We start from the raw sequence: 19598 nt of genomic DNA, 5'->3' as shown, positions 1-19598 counted from the left end.
GCAGATATTTGCGGGTCCTGTGTAGCTCCGGAGCTTGCTGTCTACCCTGTGCCCCAAGCTTCCAGTTCTTGCTGAATTCCTAGGTCTCTAGAAAATTCACTTCTGAACCTAGCCCTTGTTCCATGAAAAAGTGCAGACATCAGCTCGCCGGGTCAGTGTTTCTCAACCTGTGGGCCTCAACTCCTTTGCAAGTTGCCTATCAGATATTTACATTATGGTTCATAGCATTAGCAAAAGTACAGTTATGAAGTAGCAATGAAAATAATTTTATGGCTGGGGGGTCACCATAGCATGAAGACCTGTATTAAAAGGGCGCAGCATTAGGAAGGTTGAGAACCACTGCTTTAGACAATAGCTGTGGCTTTTCTAGTCCTTCTGTGATTGTTTGAGACATCAACAGGACCCACTTATGAGAAGGGAGTGTGGTTTGCGTTATACCTTAGGTTTTGACAAGTCTATCTGATGAGCAGATGGCTGCCACTGATTGGAAAGGCAGCTTGTGACCCATAGTCCCCAAAAGGACAGGCCACATCACACCAAGCCAGTCTCCTGGGGACGCTCCAAGGTTGGCCAGGAGTCAGAGGAGCAAGGAGAAACAGAAGATTCATTGCCGTTTCCAGGGGAAGGCAAGGAGAGTAGCTGGGACTGGCTACTTCAGATGACTTCAGCAGGATAGCGAATGTCCCTAGTCATCTGTGAACTGCCACGGGATACTGGTCAGATCGCCAGGGCTCGGTAAAGGAAGCTGCAGGTAGAGACTGATTGCTTGGTTTCCATGTGAAAGTCATTCTTTTCTCTTTTTCTTTTCTTTTTACTGAGTTATATATTTTTCTCCACTCCTCTCCCTTCCCCCCCCCCACTTTACCCCATGATCCCCATGCTCCCAATTTACTCAGAAGATCTTGTCTTTTTCTACTTCCCATATAGATTAGATTCATGTATGTCTATCTTAGGGTCCTCTTTGTTGCCTAGGTTCTCTGGGATTGTAAATTGCAGGCTGGTTTTTCTTTGCTTTATGTCTAAAAGCCACTTATAAGTGAGTACATGTGATATTTGTCTTTCTGGGTCTGGGTTACCTCACTCAATATGATGTTTTCTAGATCCATTCATTTGCCTGCAAATTTCAAGATGTTTATTTCTTTCCACTGTGTAGTACTCCATTGTGTAAATATACCACATCTTCATTCATTGTTCGGTGGAGGGACATTTAGGTTGTTTCCAGGTTCTGGCTATGACAAATAAATCTGCTAGGAACATAGTTGAGCACATGTCCTTGTGGTATTATTGAGCATCCTTTGAATACATACTCAAAAGCAGTATTGCTGGGTCTTGAGGTAGGTTGTTTCCTAATTTTCTGAGAAATCACCATACTGATTTCCAAAGTGGCTATACCAGTTTGCACTCCCACCAGCAATGCTGGAGTGTTCTCTTTACCCCACATCCTCTCCAGCATAAGTTGTCATCAACTTTGATCTTGGCCATTCTTACAGGTGTAAGATGAAATCTCAGAGTTGTTTTGATTTCTCTCATGACTAAGGATGTTCACCATTTCCTTAAGTGTCTCGGCCATTTTAGATTCCTCTGTCGAGAGTTCTCTTTTTAAGTCTGTACTCCATTTTTATTGGATTATTTGTTCTTTTGATGACCAGTTTCTTGAGTTGAAAGACACACTTTTCTATGGGAGTCATTTACCATGTCTAGAAGATCATCAAGTCAGAAGAGAAAAGTCTCTTCAGGGTTAGCAAGACCCCCAAGTGGGAATGCATCAGAAGATAGTTAACATAAGAACCTACTTGGAGATGACCCTCATCTTGTTTGTGCAGGCATGAAGCCCATAGATGTATGCCCATGGTATGCAGGTAAAATCATGGGTGCTTGCACATGGTATGCAGGTAAAATCATGGGTGCTTGCACGTGGTATGCAGATAAGCCCATGGGTGCATGCCCATGGTATGCAGGTAAAACCATGGGTGCATGTATGTGGCATGTAGCCATAGTATGAGGTACTTTGTTGACTGCAGCTGTCTCTGTCTCTGGGAAGAGATGGATGCTGTGTTGCAAGATCAGGAATAGCATGGGAGACTGAGAGAGACCCGGCTTTCTGATGATCTACCGCACTGTCATGTACTTCCTGGGACACTGGCAGATTGTAGGTGTGTCTTGACAGCTCTGTAGACCTCAACTTCCTGGGTTCTTGGAAAAAGGCTGTCAAGTGGGGCGTGTTTAGAGACTCTAAGGAGATTGATTATGAGACTTGACAGTTCTGTGGATCTATGGACATTAAGAAATGATTTTTATTTTACGTGTGTGACTGTTTTGCCTGCATGTATGTATGTACACCATGTGTGTGCCTAGTACTCTCGGAGGCTGGAAGAGGGCATCAGATCCTCTATCAGTAGAATTACAGGCGGTTGTGGGCTAACAAGTGACTACTGGTGACCAGATCCAGGCGGTCTGAGAGAGCAGCTGGTGCTCTTAACTGCTGAGCCATCTCTCCAGCCCCATTTGTGGCCTTTTGAACAACTGTTGAAACTCGCCCTGCACGGCTACTCATGAGATAGAGTGAACTATGGTTTTGCTGGAAAACAGACAAACAAACAAACATCTCTCTGTGGATTTACTGAAACAAACCCAGGATTAATGAGTTGGATGTGTTGAGGAGGGCCATTTGTCACACCCGGGAAGCTACAATCTCATTTTCCTGGCTGCTGTTCATCGTTCCTGCGTTGCCACTCGTTTGCTAAAGGCAAAACACATTACTGCTCAATAAACAACAGTGGCCCCAGCATGGCAGCCCCCCCTGCCTTCCTCCAGACATTAACAGGCAGGCAGGCAATATGGCTGACTTCTCCTATGGGACCAGAGCCTGTGTGTGTGCATGTGTGCATGTGTGTATGTGTTCTTTTTCTTCCTTCTCGTGCTGAGCTCCCTCAGAAAGTAGTTTTCAGCTACATCATGTGTTCTTCAATAGGGTCAGCTGCATGTCGCCATGTTTGCCTTGCTTCACACGTGATTGCAGAAAATCACGACATAAATCAGAAACAGGGAGGAAGGATGGATCACTATGAGAAAACTGGTGTTTTCATCTATCTTGTACGAAGAGACTTCTAAGATCATTGGTTTCAGCCAGGTTCTCTCAGGGCATTTAAACAATGGGACTGGGTGCGTTACTGAAAGGAGGCGAGCCTACCCAGTGCTCCCCAGGATTGGGGGAGCCTGCCCAGTTCTCCCCAGGATGGACTTGTAGGGGTCCCTGGAATCATCTTGTGGAGATTGACTTCCGTTAGCAGTCTCCTGTTCCACTCACACGCGAAGTCACCAGGCTCAACCACCTTATCTGTCTACTCCTCTACCTGGAACCCACAGACTCCGCCATCAGAGCAGAGGGGTCAACTGTCTTTACTTGTTGTCCTGTGTTCTGACCTTGCCCACAGGAAAGCAGCCCAGCACAAGCTAACAACAGGAGTTAGTTTGCCATCCAAATGATCTGTCCAGACTATTTTTATCTCCAGCAATTTATAGTAAATGGGCCTTTCTTTTTTTCATTAGAGAAATAATGACTGGTTTTTTTTTTTCCTCCTCTCCTTGGCATTTGCAGGGAGCCATTCACATTTGAAGCTAATGTTGGAACAGCAGGTTTCTACTGAAAATATTTACCTTTCTCTGTTGGCAACTGTCAGTGCTGGGGGAAATAGATGCGCTGTTAAAATCTCAGTGCTCAACACTTAACTTCTCACATGCCAGTCAGCCCCCTTCAGGATGGAGAGCATTGTGAGAGCTGATGGGGTTCACTCTGCCTGTGTGCGTGTGTATATTTTTGGATGTCTCCTGGTATTCCATTCTTCTCATTTAGAAATCGGCAACTCAGCATCTATAACCGGTATGAAAAACCTTAGAATAGCAGGTTCCATTTTCGGCACTAAAACCACAGAACTGGCTTTGGCCACCACCCCTGTGACCAGCTAGCTCTCTTGCCCTAGGAGTCTGCTGCTGAACCTTAAAGGCAGAGGGAATACTGTCCTGTTTCTATAGCCCCACTAAGAACCAGGACATAACGGTCTACTTTCCATTGCTATGACAAAATATCTGAGGCTAAGTAACTCACACACAGGTCTTCTCCAGCTCTCGGTTTTGGAGGCTTGCAGTTGAGCCAGCATAGTGCCGACTCTGGTGGGGTTTCCCTGGGCTACATTAATAACATGGCTGGTGGCAAAGGAATCCCCCCAGGAGCATTTGCAAGAGAAAGAGACCTCAGAATGACATAGAAGCCAGAGAACAATTCAGTGTTAGTCCCCTCTCTTGAGAACTAAGCAGGGTTCCATGAGCAGGATTCAATCCCCACTTGGGAACCTCACCACAACTTCTCTGTGTCACGACACTGGGATTGAGCTCCCAGCATGAACTCTTCAAGGATGCTCTGGTACCAAAGTCAAGGGCTTCAGTTCGTGTCATCATCAGTCCTCTCAGTGGTAAACACTGTAGACAGTGGGGATTCAGAGAGGCTGAGTCCATGCCCAAGGTCACACAGATCTAAGATGACCATGGCTGTCGCCCCACTCTGAGCTGCTCTGCCTTTGTCGAATGCTAATTCCAGCACTGGCTGAAGGAGCTGACTCCCTGGGCCCAGCATCTCCAAAACAGCCATGGAGCTAAGCAGTGTTGGGCATGCAGAATAGAGCCTGGGGAAGGATGGTACCTTGTAGCCCTCTCAGTTCTTCTACCCAGAACCCCAAAAGGAGAAAATATAATGAGCCAGTGTCACAATGCACGTGTGCCTGGCTGGGGTGGCTGTTGAGAGGGACTGATATAAGGAACCTTACAATAGATGCCCACAAGCCCAGAGGAGACTCAGGCTTCCTTATGACTAAGAATTTCAAAGGAAAATAAGCATTTAGCGTTATTTAAATCAAGAACCTGTGTAGTTAGGGGGCAAGGCTTTAGTGATAGAATGCTTTTCACACACAAGGTTTCCTGGGTTCAATCTCTGGAATTTAAAAAAACAATATATAGAAGGCAAGATGTAAAACTTTATGATCTATATATTCAGCAAGAAATTAATTCCCAAGACAGGCAAAAGTAAGTACAATGCTATTTAAATAAATGCGCAAGCATGAAACCATAATGTTTAAAAGATAGGGGAATGAGTGACTCAAAGTTCCAAGTAATCTCATTCAAGTAGCAGGGTGAGAAAAAGTAAATGTGTGTAGGACCCGCCCCCCTTGAGTCTCACCCTCTTGCTTGCATTGCGTAGGATCTGTCATTTCCTTAGGCTTTAGAGCTAGCAGGTGTGCAAATGTCCCTCTTCATAGATATCAACCGTATGCTATATCTTCAGAAAATGGGGAAGGAAGTAACTAGTTATTGAAATAATGCCCATTTTCACAGATAGGAAAACTGAGATTCAGTGGAGTCAAGCACATTAAATGTCCCAGGTCCTTTTCCCTTCATTTGGCAGCCCATAGTGCAGATGACTTCCTATATGGCCTTAGACAGAAAGCCAAGTACCATGAGAGAACTTCCAGGGTCCCTATCTGGTCACAGTTGGCAGCCAGAGCAGGGGTCCCACCCATGACACACCCTTGTGTCTGCTAGCCAGTGGGGGGCCTGCTGCAGTGAGGGTCTCCCTCTACCAGAAGCAGGTGACCTGGGTGGTAGTGTCTAAGTCCCTAGCCATGGTGTTTCAGGTGGCAGGGTGACAGGAAGTGGAAGGAAGTGGATGGAGAGCCAGAGAAGACAGGTGCCGCTAAGCCGACATCCATCCCTGCTGCCTTTTTGGGGGACCATCAAACCTTAATGGACAGGCTCTTCCTCTGAGTACATTCTGATTTCCACTGTGGTCTGTGCACCCCGGCTGACTCCTCACATGGCTCTGGGCACTACCCTTAGACTTCTGAGATTATTGTATTATTATTACTATCATCATCATCATCATCATCATCATCATCATTATATTTTCAGTAAATCTCTCTGACACTGATTTTGCAGAGAAATCCCACACCTTCAGAGCAGGTGTTTGCAGTTAAACCTTATACTTAAGTATAAGGCTGGGCTACTGTACCCCAGAGCAGCCCTCCTGCCCTATTGTGTTTCTAATTACATTATAGAGCCTCCCAAGATTCCTCCATAGCGATGCCTGCATTGACTCTCTTGCTTATGGCACGGAACTTTGGGGCAGATGGTATAGAGAAAACCATAGAGGAACCTGAGCCTTAAAAACTGGTTAAAGAGAAGGATTCTGAATCTTCCGATTCCACACAGGGAAGGAAGTCACACTTTGCTGAATGATGAAGTATATCTACTTATTTGTAACTCGTGTGCTACTAAGCAAGAAGATACAAGGCAAAAAAAAAAATATATGGAGGCATATATTAAGGTTGTGAGCTCAGCAGCTAAGTGGAAGCAGGGTTACATGAGGATGCCCATGAGTACAATGAAGTGGGACCCTGGGGTTTAATTCTCATGAGGTACTTGTCTCTGGGACCTCTGCTTCTGCGACTGCTCCTGCTTGTGTTGGGGACCATCTCCTGATCCCAGGGTGAAATACCACAATAGACCCCCAGGGACTAGGTCCAGAGCCCATAGAGATGCCAAAGTGCTTGGGCTAAAGTCCTTTATATGAAATGGTGTAGCATTTGCATAGAGCCTGCTCACATCCTGCTGTGTATGTGAAATCATCTCTAGATTATGCATAATATATAATACAGCATTAATACTGTGTATCATTGTTTATTATTGAGGAAATAGTGACACAAAAAAGTCTATCCCAGGATAATACAGAAAACAGTTGGGCTTTTTTGGGGGGTGTTCCCAGGTGTTTTTCAGATGTGTTTTGGGTTGAGTCTGTGGGTACAGAACAATGGACACAGAGATGACTCATCTCTCTATGAATGAATGTCTATTATAGTTGAAGAACAGAATTTCAGTTCTTGAAGATTCCTGTGGAGGTCCAGTACAGGAGAGGTACAGACCCCTTCCACGATGAGGTCAGCTGCAGAGGAAGGACTTCCTGGGCCTGACGTGGGTAGGGCCAGAGTGCAAGGCCGTTCATAGCCATGCTTTGAAAACAGCCATAACCACACAGGGGAGCGCTTCACTTGAAGTTCAGTTTCTTAAAAAGGAGAAGATTTGGGATGAAAGTATGTCTCAGGTGAAGATAAATATTAAAAGAAAAGTGAGCAAAGTGCCATCCTTGGTCATTTCCGTTTACTAAGCTTCCATCGAAGAGTGTAAGCTGGGCTTTCCTGTTACGTCTTAAGTAGCTCTAAGACGGAGAACGTTTCCGTGAAAGGCAGGGCCGTTGCACACATAGAGCCGGGCCCAGGAGGCTCTGGAGATGCTCAGGGAGGTGTTACTGGTGGCTGGAATCTGGACCAGTGGTTTCTCGGCTTCTCCTTCAAGAATGAACTAAAATCCCATGTTCCAAAGGAAAGCTATACGGTATGGAGACCGACAATGGGCCACATGAGTGGGGGTATTCAGGGGTTCTGATTATTGTTCCGGGCTGCCTTTTATGGGATTCAAGAGAAGGAAGAGTTGCTTACTGAGGGTATAGTGGGGGGTTCTCTATTTGGATTGGCAGGCTTCCTTTACCCAGGCCTTTTCTCTCTGTGCACTCATCATATGTGCCCCTGATTATGCATATGTATAGGATGTTGAATAGAAAATTCTCCCTGACCGTTCACTTAAGGAATAGTTTTGTCTGATTGCATAGGTACCCCAAACCAGTTCAGACCAGATGGGCCCTTCTAGCCTCAGACCAGAGTGTATAGGGACTAGTTTGAATAGAAACGCTCCAAGTATGATGGTCATTAAAATACCATAACCAAAAGCACCACGGGGAGGAAGGGGTTTATTTCTCAGGTGTACCCATCACTGAGGGAATTAGGGAAGGAACTCAAGCAGGGCAGGAACCTGGAGGCAGGAACTTATGCAGAGTCCTTGGAGAGGCATTGATTACTGGCTTGCTCATCGATGGCTTGTTAACCTGCTTTCTTGTACCTCCTAGGATCACCTGCCCAGGGGTGGCATCTCTAGCAGTGGGCTGGATTCTCCCATATCAGACATCAAGCAAGAAAATGCCCCACCTAGGCCAGTCTGGTGGGGGCATTCTCTCAGTTGAGGTTTCCTCTTCCAAAATGACAATAGCTTGTTTCAAAATGGCATAAAACTAGCAACTACAAACACCTCCTGGGAACCTAGTGGCATGGTGTCCTGAGATAAGCTTCCTGAGGCTCCCAGCCCTTGCAGTCTTCCTGGTCCCCGTGGTTCTTCACTGGTCCCTTGCTCAGACTCCCCAGCGCTGACAGTGAGCCTCCCCTTCTGCTTGCAGGCATCCGGATGCTGGACGGTGATGTGACTGATGTGGTTGAGGCCAAGTCCCTGGGCATCAGACCCAACTACATTGATATTTACAGCGCCAGCTGGGGGCCAGATGACGACGGGAAGACAGTGGACGGGCCCGGCCGTCTGGCTAAACAGGCTTTCGAGTATGGCATTAAAAAGGTGTGAGTAACCTAGGACTACAGGGGAGGACCCAGGGTGGGGGTGACTGAACATCTTCACCATTTAAATATCAGAGTGACATCAGCCGTGGCCTGAAACAAGACTGGCAGGAAAGCCCTGCAGTGCCAGAATGAAGGGCTCTGGGCTGCCCCCGCTGGTCCTGGGAGAGCCAGCCTACCATGCCCCATCCATGGCTGCTCCACTGGAGTCAGGAGAGACGTGTGTAGGTGGTGGGAGGCAGCACAGTCAGATCTCCCGGCCTGCTCCTTGAACTATGGAGGTGAACTAAGTAGAGTGGAACTTTCCATCTACCATGGGGTGTGGCTAATCCAAAGCCTCATGGCAGCAGAGAGTTGTCACCTAGATACCCACACCCTTAGTACTACACAGCCCAACACAGTTACAGTTGCAGAGGCAAACATGAGGAACATCTAAGAAACTGACTACCTCCTCAACTGGGAGGATGGTAGGCTCGGCCCCAGAGGCCTACCCTCTGGGCCTCACCCATTGTCAGTGTGGAGAGCTGGCGGGACAGGGGACTCAGGAGAATTGAGTTTGGGAAGAGCTAGCAGGAGATGAACCAGGTTTTCCAAGCCAGGTGGTGAGACAGATTTCCAGGTGAGGTCAGTTTCTTGGAATAGTCAGACGCAGTTATGGTCAGCACCCAGGAGGCCCTGGGTGGCCCCATAAGCCCCAGACCACAGCATAGGTGTGGCTAAATGAATGCTGGCAGGGGTGGGATGTGAGGCAGGGTCTGTGAAGAAACCCAGGCGTTTCTGATTCCTGTGGAAAACAGAAAAGCAAGGGCGCAGGATTGAGCCTATTTCATTATTTGTATTTATATGACTTAAAACATTTTTAAAAGTTTTTTTATTATATTGTAACCCATACACAGTAATTCAGATGCAGTGAATAGTTAAAAAAAATACATCAAAAAGAGCCAGTCATGGCAGTGTATGCCTTTAATCCCAGCACTTAGGAGGTAGAGGCAAGTGGATCTCTGTGAGTTCGAGGCGAGCCTAGTCTACAGAGTGAGTTTGAGGATAGCTGGAGCTACACAGAGAAATCCTGTCTCAAAGCAAAACTAAAAACACTCAAAAGTTTATACTGCAGACAGATTTTCTGTCTCTGTATGTCTACCCTCTCCCCTGCAGTCTTGCCCTAGAGGAACAATCCCCCACCCTCTGTGTGTGTGAGTGCGTGTGCACATGTGTGCCAGAGGTCAACATCTAATTTCTTCTTCAAGTGTTCTTCACTTTATTTATTTCTTTTGTTTAAAGATTTTATTTTTATTTTAAGTGTGTTTTTTGCCTGCAAGTGTGTGTGTGTGTGTGTGTGTGTGTGTGTGTGTGTGTGTATACGCACCATGTGCATACCTAGTGCCACAGAGACCAGAAGAAGGCATTGGATCCCATGGATCTGGAGTTATAGACAGTTGTAAGCCTCGGTGTGGGTGCTGGAAACTGAACCTGGGTCCTCTGCAAGAGCAGAAAGTGCTCTTAACTCCTGAGCCATCTCTCCAGCCCTATTTCTTTATCTTTGAGTCGGGGTCTTACCCTATCACCCTTGATTGACTGGGGTCTCATTATGTTGACCAAGCCGCCCTCAAACTCACAGAGATCTACTATGCCTCCCAAGGGCTGGGATTAAAGACATGTACCACCACATTATTTTTTTGAGATACAGTTTCTCATTAGGTGCACTGAACTTGGAGCTCACTGATTGGCTAGTCTGGCTGGCCAGCAAGCCTGTCTCTATCTCCCAGCGTTGGGGTTGTGTGGGTCATTCACCAGCTTTTTCTTTCTTCTTTCTTTCTTTTTACAAGTGGTTTCTGGCCATCACACTTGGGTCCTCTTGCTTGAGTGGCAAGTATTTTACTAACTAGACCGGTTTCCCAGCCCTCTTCTTTAAACTCTGCTCAGGACTCTCTTTCTGATTGCCACTTGATTTTTTTCTTGGATGTGTTGAGTTGGTCGCTGTGTGTTATCTTTTCTGTGGCAACAAGAGTTTTGCCAGAGGACATCCTGCCGTGCCAACTCCGGCCACACTGGATCCCTGGAGCACCTTCATTTCTCGACACTTCTCAGTTAAAGGGTGTGCTATGTCTTCACCTCCTGTCAGGCACACCTAGTGTGCACACCCCCACAGCACGAGGGATGCCATCCTTATTCAGTGCCCTTGCACCATGCCACCCAGGGCCACAGTGCCTGAGAAATCAGCAATCAGAAACAGGGTGGTGTTCAACAATTAGAGGAAGAAAAGTAAAGGAGGCAGCATACAGACAGACAGACAGACAGACTGTGTAAGACCCATGCTCAGGCTCAGAACATGGACCGTTCCACTCTGCTACTCCAGCAGGACGCAGGGGCAGCTTCCATTATTCTGCTGAGCACCTGAGCCCAGCCATGTGCTGGGCCGTGTGCTGGGCCACGTGCTGAGCTAGGGGAGTCCTGGCAGACGCAGGCATGACCGAGTGAGCCGCCGCCCTGCCAGGGATTGCTGAATAAATAAATCACTTGTTTCCATGACTCAGTCCCCTCCCACCATTAGATCACTCAGATCTCAGACTCAATGACAAGTGAAACATCCTAGGAGTTAAGCTGAGCTGCCGCTTTCAGAGAGGCTGACTGCAGTCGGAGGTCGCATTTGCTGCACCAAAGGCATCAGTAGGAATGGTGTTAATGCCAAACAGCTGGCATTTCTACGAGACGCTTTCTAAAGATGTGGCTTGGAGCTCTGCATCCAGGAGGGGAGATGCCGGTTTTCACGGGGTCACTTGCAGCGTGCTTGGGTTTGTATATGGAACTTAGTCAAGGTGGAGCTGCAAAGAAGAGATTGCAGCTCATCAGGTTGTCGGGGTAACAACCCCCCACTTCTTGTCATGTTTTCTTAAAATACAGAGACCATTTAAATTTTAGTCATCTGAAGTAAAGTGTGTTAGACAAGCCCCTTAAATGGCAGCTATCTAGAGATGCCAGGAAGAATCCTCCGGAAATGTGATGGCGTCCAACCAAAGTCCATCTCCCCATCTGCTACTCCTCCGTGCCACCCCATTTGTGATCTATTATCTTTTTCTGTAAAATGGTGGCTTCTTCTTGAGTAGATGATGTGGCAGGGTGGCAGAGGCCTTTAGAAGCCATCATTGGGCATTGGGATCTATTTAATGCCACACTCCTCGCCCGAGTGTTCACTCAGAAAGGGGATTAAACACTGAGATAAAGAACAGCTGGCCTCGTCCAGATGACTGGGGTTCTCCTGCCCTGGGGAGGGTGTTCCTAACAGCCAGCCCCCCAAGGGAGGATACCAGTGCAGTTTGGAATTCAAGTTGTAGCTTTCCTGAATGGAAATGCAAGTTCATGGCTGGAGTTGGAACATCCACACACCCCACCCACCCACCCCGGTCTCAACTCCTGTCCAGATACAAAATGTGGGAAGTGAACCGAAAACCTCCAGGGACAGCCAAGGTCTTACTTCACAGCCTGAACCTAGCTGTGTTCCCTGCCCCCCTCCCCCTGAGCTCTGTCTCTCTAGAAACCCACAGTAAGACACAAAGGAGGTCGCTGATGCTGCGGTGCCTATGGGAAGTGGTGAGGCAGTGAATGCCCGGTGTCAGGGGAAGGGCTGGGATTGGCAAGGTGTGGGCTGAGAATTCTTAGGCATGCAGAATTGCAATCCCATGAGCATGGTGCTGCCGGGAGGGTGGGGGAACTGGAAGAGGCAGGGTCTAGCGGGAGATCGGCTGGTCATTGCCAGCACACCTTGAAGGAGATTGTGGGGCTGGGCTCCCCTACCCCCATCCCCATGGTCTCTATTGTGGCATTGTCATCAAAGGCTAAAACAATGGGTTCCGCCAGTCATGGGCTGGAACCTACAAAACTGAATCAAATAAACTCTTTTGTAATTGGTTTACCTCACATATCTATTAGAGTGCTGTACAACTGACAGGCCACCCCAGACTCACTGGACCCAAAGATGTTCGTAACGAGATCCCCTTGTGATTCGGTGTGCACATATTCAAGAGTGGGGAGCATTATTTTAAGTTGTTCCCTACACTCCCAGAATAATAAGATTGTTGAACCTTACAAAATAAGAACATTTTATAAACTGTTCTGCATTGGGTATGGAGTTGAGAATGACAGTATCTCGGGAATGATTCGTGTCTGGAATAGACAGGCTCTGCTGGGCTAAATGTCTCTTTATTTGGATTTTAGTCCATTTAAGCTGGCTTCTGGTTAATCTTTTCCAACAGGTAATTATGGTCTTGCTCTGCTTAATGATGAGGACATCCTCCAAGAAAGCCATCATTAGCGCTTTCGTCACGATGTGAGCCTCCCAATAGAGTTCTTACTCACACTTCGATGGCACAAAAGCCTTCCACACGCCTAGCTTCTCTGCACCTGTGTGATCCATTGTTGATTGAAGCATCCTGACCCAGGGCATGGCCCAGTTCACACAGACACACCCATTTCCTGAGTTTGTGCCTTTCTTCTAGAAGTTAACCTATTTCTCAGAATGTCTTTTAGATTGATTGTGTGTGTGTGTGTGTGTGTGTGTGTGTGTGTTAATGTTTTTCCTGCATCCATGTATATACACCACATGCATGTCTGGTGCCTGCAGAGGTCAGAAGAGGGCATCAGATCCCCTGGAACTGAAGTTACGGATGGTTGTGAGCCATCAGGTGGGTGCTGGAAATAGAACCCAGGTCCCCTGCAAGAGCAACAAGTGCTCTAAACTGCTGACCTATCTCTCCAACTGCAGAAGTTACCCTTTGTTGCTAATTACAGGTAACCTTTGTGGAAAGCTCCTGGGCGTTCAGAGAAGCCTGTCTTGCGATGGAGGAAGCAGAGAGAAGGAGCTGCCCTGACATAGCAGGGCTGGGGGCACCAGTAACCTCCCTGTGGGTTTTGTTGGGAGCCTTAGCCTAGAATCGAAGTCTCTTAAGTCTGCAAAATCGAGTGTCACAGGTTTCCAGAGCAGGTGGCTCCTCTTCCCCAAGAAAAGCCCTGAACTCTGAGGAGGGATCATGCACCGGGTTGTAGAATCTGCTTGAAAGTCGTCTTTAAATTGACCAGTTGCTCAGACTCGGGGTCAGTCCCCTCCCTACATTTGAAAGGGAGGGTTCTCAATTGTTAAGAGCCTGGGAAGTCCAATTCATGGCGCGCCCTCTGGGTCCAGCTGTTGAGACTGACTCAATCGAGTCTTCCATGAGCTAATCAGTAACTAGTGTTTGTAGCTGGGATGACATGAAGTTTGGTCAGAAACCATTGATCCCATGGGTGTAGTGTGGACCAGAGCTGCAGGAACCTGCCTGGCCTGCCACTGTCACGTGCTTTCTCTCTTTCACGTTCCCAGGGAACAAGTGAAGTCAGCAGCCTGGGTTGACTTGACTGCTTTAGCACGTATACTTTGGTCCATGGCAGCCGCCTCCGGGAACTCTAATGGAACATCTGTAGGCACAGAGCAGTGTCCTGGAGCATGGCTATGCTTATCTACCAGTTACATACAGAAGCCACAATCTCACCCCCCACCCTCACCCTCCACCCCTACCCCTCACCCTTCACCTCTCACCCTTCACCTCTCTTTGAAGAATTAGCTGGACCTCTGAGAAGCTTACCTCTGCGACTGTATTTACAGGAAAATCACCGCTCTTCCCTCTCGAAGCCAGCTCCTTTGGCCTGTAAAACTGAAACAGTTCCATATTCTGCCATCGTCTGTCTCTACTCTTGGTCTTATGCTCAGTGCCCTTGGTCCTCAGCTACTGCAATGGAAACTAGTGACGTGGTGTGAACTGGAGGTGCATGCGTTGGGGTCTGGGGTTTCCTGTGAAGGACAGAGGTGTCCGAGAGGATCTTACGCGTCTCCGATCTTAATGCTGCCATCACAGGCAAGATGGCGCCACTGAAACCCAAATGGAACCCGTCAGCAGCCCTCTGTGGTTCCAGTGCACCGTCACTGCCCTGTGGAGGGACATGCTGAAGGCGGGATTGCAGACCCTCCCCCGTGGGATCCCACCACAGCTGATGACACCCTCCTCTTCTTCTTGCTTCATGTAGGGCCGCCAGGGTCTGGGCTCCATCTTTGTCTGGGCCTCTGGGAATGGAGGAAGAGAAGGGGACCACTGCTCCTGTGATGGGTACACCAACAGCATCTACACCATCTCTGTGAGCAGCACCACCGAGAACGGGCACAAACCCTGGTACCTGGAGGAATGCGCCTCCACCTTGGCCACCACCTACAGCAGTGGGGCCTTCTATGAGCGGAAGATTGTAAGTTCTCTCCTCAGGTTCAAGGGCTCCCTTTTCTCAAGGGCAGGTTTGGCCAGATGTTGTTGGAGCTCAGGCCCCAGCCTCATCCCTCTGTGGATAAGCTGAACCTAAGGTCAACCCCAGGGCTTTGGCAGCTGGCTTCAGGCTTTACTGTTTTATAAGATGCCTTACTCCTCTGTGCCCAGAAATGCCAATGAGCCCCTCTCTGACTTTAGAGACCTAAAAATGTCACTTAAGAATGGGGTTCATCCTGTTACATCTCCTTTTAGCTCTCTGGAATTCTGTGGTCACATCCCAGAGTCCAGTTGACCAGTCCCGTCCTGATGCATAAAATAGAAACTCTTGGTTTTATGCTGAAACCTTCTGGAAACCCGAGCATTCTAGGCCTCTCTGCTGCCAAGGGACGTGCCCCAGACGCTTGGAAGGGAAGCCACAGCTTTTGCCAGCTCTGCTCACTGCAGTGAACAGAAGTGCTGGTTTTCTGTGACTCTTCTTTGTGGTACTCAAACCCACGGTAGGCAGGAACGCCGCCGCCGAGCCACATTCCCAGCCCCTGATTTATCTTTCAAATGGTAACCGTTTAAGTATATGGCTGGAAATGTATGCTTCATCCTTCTGGACATACTTTCCTATATTAAAAAAGAGAGAGAGAGAGAAGGGGGAGGTTTCCAGTCTAAATTAATGCAGAATTCAAATGCATAGTCATTAAGTTAGTATGTAGATATTTTGAAAATGAGCCCGTGGAGCTGCCCAGACATGGTTTGATTTTAACGCTTACCAGTGTCTTTCCATTCCTCCTGCTGCTTAGACACAAATTATTTTCAAAGTTATTTTTACATTTTTTTTTTCTGGGACGCACATAAGCTTCCTGTTCTCTGCTTGCTGTGTGCCCATGGAAGGTCAGCCACTGCCATCCTGCTGCAGGCCTGGTAGTGGCCCAGACTGATTCACAGAGGTGTTAAGACTTTCTTTCCCATCATGCAGCCCTGAAATGGGCAGCTGAGACTGCACCATGCCCTGCTTATTTCTTCTTCTTCCTCATTTGAGCACAGACTCGTTGAAGCATTATTAAACAGATGCTTCAGCTGAAACCGAGCAAAGGCCTACTGGCTAAATAGGTTCAAGTTGAAGTTGGCATTTTTGGATGCATTGTGCTAGGGCTGCATCCTCGGTGATGGCACTCGGCTCTGGAAGGAGGACTCGTGACTTTATTTACTTACTTATTGTGCTTGATATGCACACGTCGAGCTACAGAACACCTTCATTCCCTTCACACATACACACACACACACACACACACACACACACATACACACACACACACACACACTTTTTTTCTGAGATGGTCTTATGTAGCCTAGGCTGGGTTTGAACTTACTCTATAGTAGAGGTTAACTCCTGTTCTTCTCGACTTCACCTCACAAATGCTGAGGTGACAGGCATGTGCCATCATCTCTCTTGAATTCCCTCCTTGAATTTTCTCTCTTGAATTTTCCCTCCTCTGAGTAATATTTATGGATAAGAAAGATACGGTTGGGAGAGGGGAAAGGATAAAATCGAGCGTCAGAGTTGCTGTCCTGGAACTCTGCTTTGAGTGTGATGAGCATTTTTGTCCCTTAACTGGAGCCTCATTTTTGCTTGAGGCAAAAATGTCCTGCAAGGGGCTGAGCAAGCTCTCAAGACAGCAGGTGCCTCACAGCCTTGAGTTCAGGTGAGCGCTAGTGTGTAGGAGGAGGCCCACATCACTAATGTCAGTCAAAACCCCGCTCCCTGCATGCTTCCTTCCTGCAGCATCTACCAGGAGTGAGGAATTCCTCATGGACGCGCATGACTGTTGATCAGAAAACTAAAACATGTACCTCTCCCCTTGGGGACTAAAGATGAGGGTCAGTTCATTGACTGTGAGCAGCATTTCAAACAGGACCCTCAGATGTGGGAGGGCTCTGCCCACCTTTGTTCTGTTCCCTCACAGGTTTGTCTCTGTTCCCTCCCTAAATCCCCCATTCTGCCCCTGGAGGGCCAACCCTGGGCCTTGATTGCTCACAGTTCCCACCCAAAGGCTATTTACCAAGCCAGGGCAGGAGTTGATGCCCTGCTGACCTGTGTGGAGCAACAGAAGGGCTGGGGTCACAGAAGCCCTTCCTGGGCTGACCCTTCACGCTTCCTTGGGGTGCTTTTGTCCTATTGAGTTGCAGCGAGGAAGCTGGTTTCTGGTAAAATTACCCATCAGATCCTCCCGTGAACATATGACCCAGGCTAGATACCCCTCCCCTGGGGGGTCGTGAGCCTCACTGACCAGAGGACACCTCTGTGTGGAAAGATCCGACCTTTAATGCTGGAGAAATTCATCCTCAGGGGTTCCATAAAATGGCTGCATGAGCTTCCCGGGTGAGCTCCTTTCCTGTCGTTGCCCTATGAGTCATCATAAACTTAGCATCCTCGGGCGGGTGCCGACTGGCTTCTCCCCACTTTGCAGCTCAGAAGTCCTGCCACCTCCCTGACTCTCAGCTCCAGATGCACAGACTGAAGTCAGCATGTCAGAAGGGCTCTCTGGCCTCCTGGCATCTCTGGGGAGGTCTTCGCTTATGTAGCCTAGATGTGTTTCAACTCCCTGGCAGTAGGACTGAGGTCCCCGTTCCCTTGTGAGCTGTTAGGTGATGGACATTCTTGTTTTTAAAGCCCCTCTTCCCTACACACTTGGTGTCGGTCTCTCCAGCTCGCTCTTCAAAGCCAGCCGTGATGGCTGGAGTCTTCTCATGCCTCACCTTTCCAACAGGTTTTTCTGCCTTCCCTCCTACCTCTAAAGCCTTCTGATTCTATCAGGCCCAGCTGGATAATCCAGAAGCCTCTCAGATTTAAGGTTAGCAGCCTTGATTCCATTTGCAGAGGGCAGAGAATTAAAACCAGGAGCACAAGTCACAGGGGCCATGCTCCTACCCAACACAACCGGAATCAAGTGTTGATCTCAGCCTCTTCATGTGACCTCCTAGGGGATGCGCATGTCAGGTTGGGCAGTTGTGAGGTTCTAAGTTCGTGTCCCACCCTCATCGCCTCAGGGGAGGATAGGCAAAGCCCCAGCTGGCAGAGCCAGCCTCACCTTCCCCAAAAGACCAGCAGCCTTTTTGTCCTGCTCAGCAAGCCTTGTGATGACAAGAGCATTTGAGTTCCCCAGGGAGGGTGTCCAGATCCAACCCTCCCAGTCCTTGCCTTGCAGCTAAAGGTAGAAAGACTATCTGGGCTCCTGAGCATTTCCTGACCAGAAGTTTTCTGCTCCCCTCAAGTCCAGAGTCACTGAGTTTAGCTCTGCAGTTTCATGCATTTTAGGGGTAGGAGTATGGAGCCCTACAGAAAGATAGGTCAGCAGAGAGTCCATTTTATCTTGCCTTACCATTTGTCTGCACTGACTTCTGTGGTCTTCAGGAGCCCGCTGAGCTGATCCCTCATGAAAGCACACCCAGTGTTTCTAGATGCTTATTTTCCCTGCTGTGACACTCTGGGATTAGCCTGATCTATAGTGAACATCTACAGTTTTGCTCCTGAGTGCAAAGCCAGAAGAGCAAGACAGCATGCCCTTTCTGCCGCTGGCACCCAGGATCACTCTCTCTACTTGGCAGCCTGCAAGTGCCTCGGTTCTCTCAGGGGGAGCCAGCCTCTATCCACGGCCCTGCTTCACATGCCACCCTCTCATGCAGGTCACCACGGATCTGCGTCAGCGCTGCACCGATGGTCACACTGGGACCTCAGTCTCAGCCCCCATGGTGGCTGGCATCATTGCCTTGGCTCTGGAAGCAAAGTAAGTTTCGACCTTCCTTCTGTTTATAGGCTGGCGGGACACACCTAACCTGAGACCTAGCGTCCTGGGGGGTTTAAATGACAAGCTCAGCTGTGTGTTCCCATTGTCATTGCCATGTGCCCATCACTGTCACATCACCGGAATTTTGTCATCTTCCCAAACTGAGGTTTTGTTCCCATTAAACATTAACTCTCTGTATTGATCTGCCCAGGCTGCCGTAAAAAGTTGCTCATACAATAGGAATGCATGACCTCAAAGTCCCTGCCTGGATTGAGGCAACAGCAGGGTTGGCATCTCCTTGACTGGCAATTGGCCACCTCCAGCTGGCACATGCTGATAGCCTCATTTACCTGAATTTTCTTTCGGTAAGCCCTGTTTTGAAATACAGTCACATTCTGAGGAGCAGGGCTTAGGACTTTAGCATGTGCCATGGTCCAGCGCATAACACCCCCTCTCTCTCAGTCACTGAGAACCACCATGCTGCTTCCTATCTTTGAACTTGATGGGTCTAAGTACCTCACATAACAGAACCATACAGTTCACACCAAGCACCCCCAATCCTAAAGCGCCAGATCCAAAGTGCTCCAAAACCTGAAAGGTTTTTAGTGCTGATATTATGTTCAGAGTGTTTAAAGTCTGGAAGAGTTTTGGATTTTAGATTTTCAGATTTAAGATGTTAAACTTATTAAGTCTATGCAGATACTCCAAAAGTTCAAAATCTGTGATACCTTTTTGCATTTTGGATAGGGATGTCCTGCCTATTCTGCCCTTTGGGGTTGGTGTGTTTTATTAATATAATGTTATGGGTAAACACACATGTCTGTGTTGTAGTCCTTGTCAGAATTTCCTTCCTTTTTAGGCTATTCTCTGAGTGGTTTCTTCTCTTTGTAAAGCCTGCTGTCTCTTCTCCTTTGTAGGACCCCGGGAGGCGCCTGGGCCAGAGATCTCCACTCATAACCATGCACCCAAACTGTCACATCTTCTCTCTATCTGACAGTGACAAAGTTCCCCTTTGCCTGTCTAAGTCCCACAAATCC

At 48.1% G+C, this 19598-nt stretch overlaps 1 protein-coding gene across 3 annotated transcripts in view; it reads left to right on the top strand.

Moving 5' to 3' along the window:
* Pcsk6 (proprotein convertase subtilisin/kexin type 6) overlaps positions 1–19598 on the top strand; it is a 181703-nt gene that overhangs the window by 82956 nt on the left and 79149 nt on the right. For all 3 annotated transcript variants that reach the window (XM_085682658.2, XM_085682657.2, XM_085682659.2), the window contains exons 7-9: positions 8330–8502; positions 14556–14768; positions 18461–18561. In XM_085682658.2, the coding sequence (XP_085538784.1) occupies positions 8330–8502; positions 14556–14768; positions 18461–18561 (487 nt within the window). The remainder of the gene's footprint in view (positions 1–8329; positions 8503–14555; positions 14769–18460; positions 18562–19598) is intronic.

This window comes from Myodes glareolus, chromosome 24 (assembly GCF_982192425.1).
Source record: "Myodes glareolus chromosome 24, mMyoGla1.1, whole genome shotgun sequence".
NCBI classification, from domain to species: domain Eukaryota; kingdom Metazoa; phylum Chordata; class Mammalia; order Rodentia; family Cricetidae; genus Myodes; species Myodes glareolus.
This window is presented reverse-complemented; position numbering and strand designations above follow the sequence as displayed.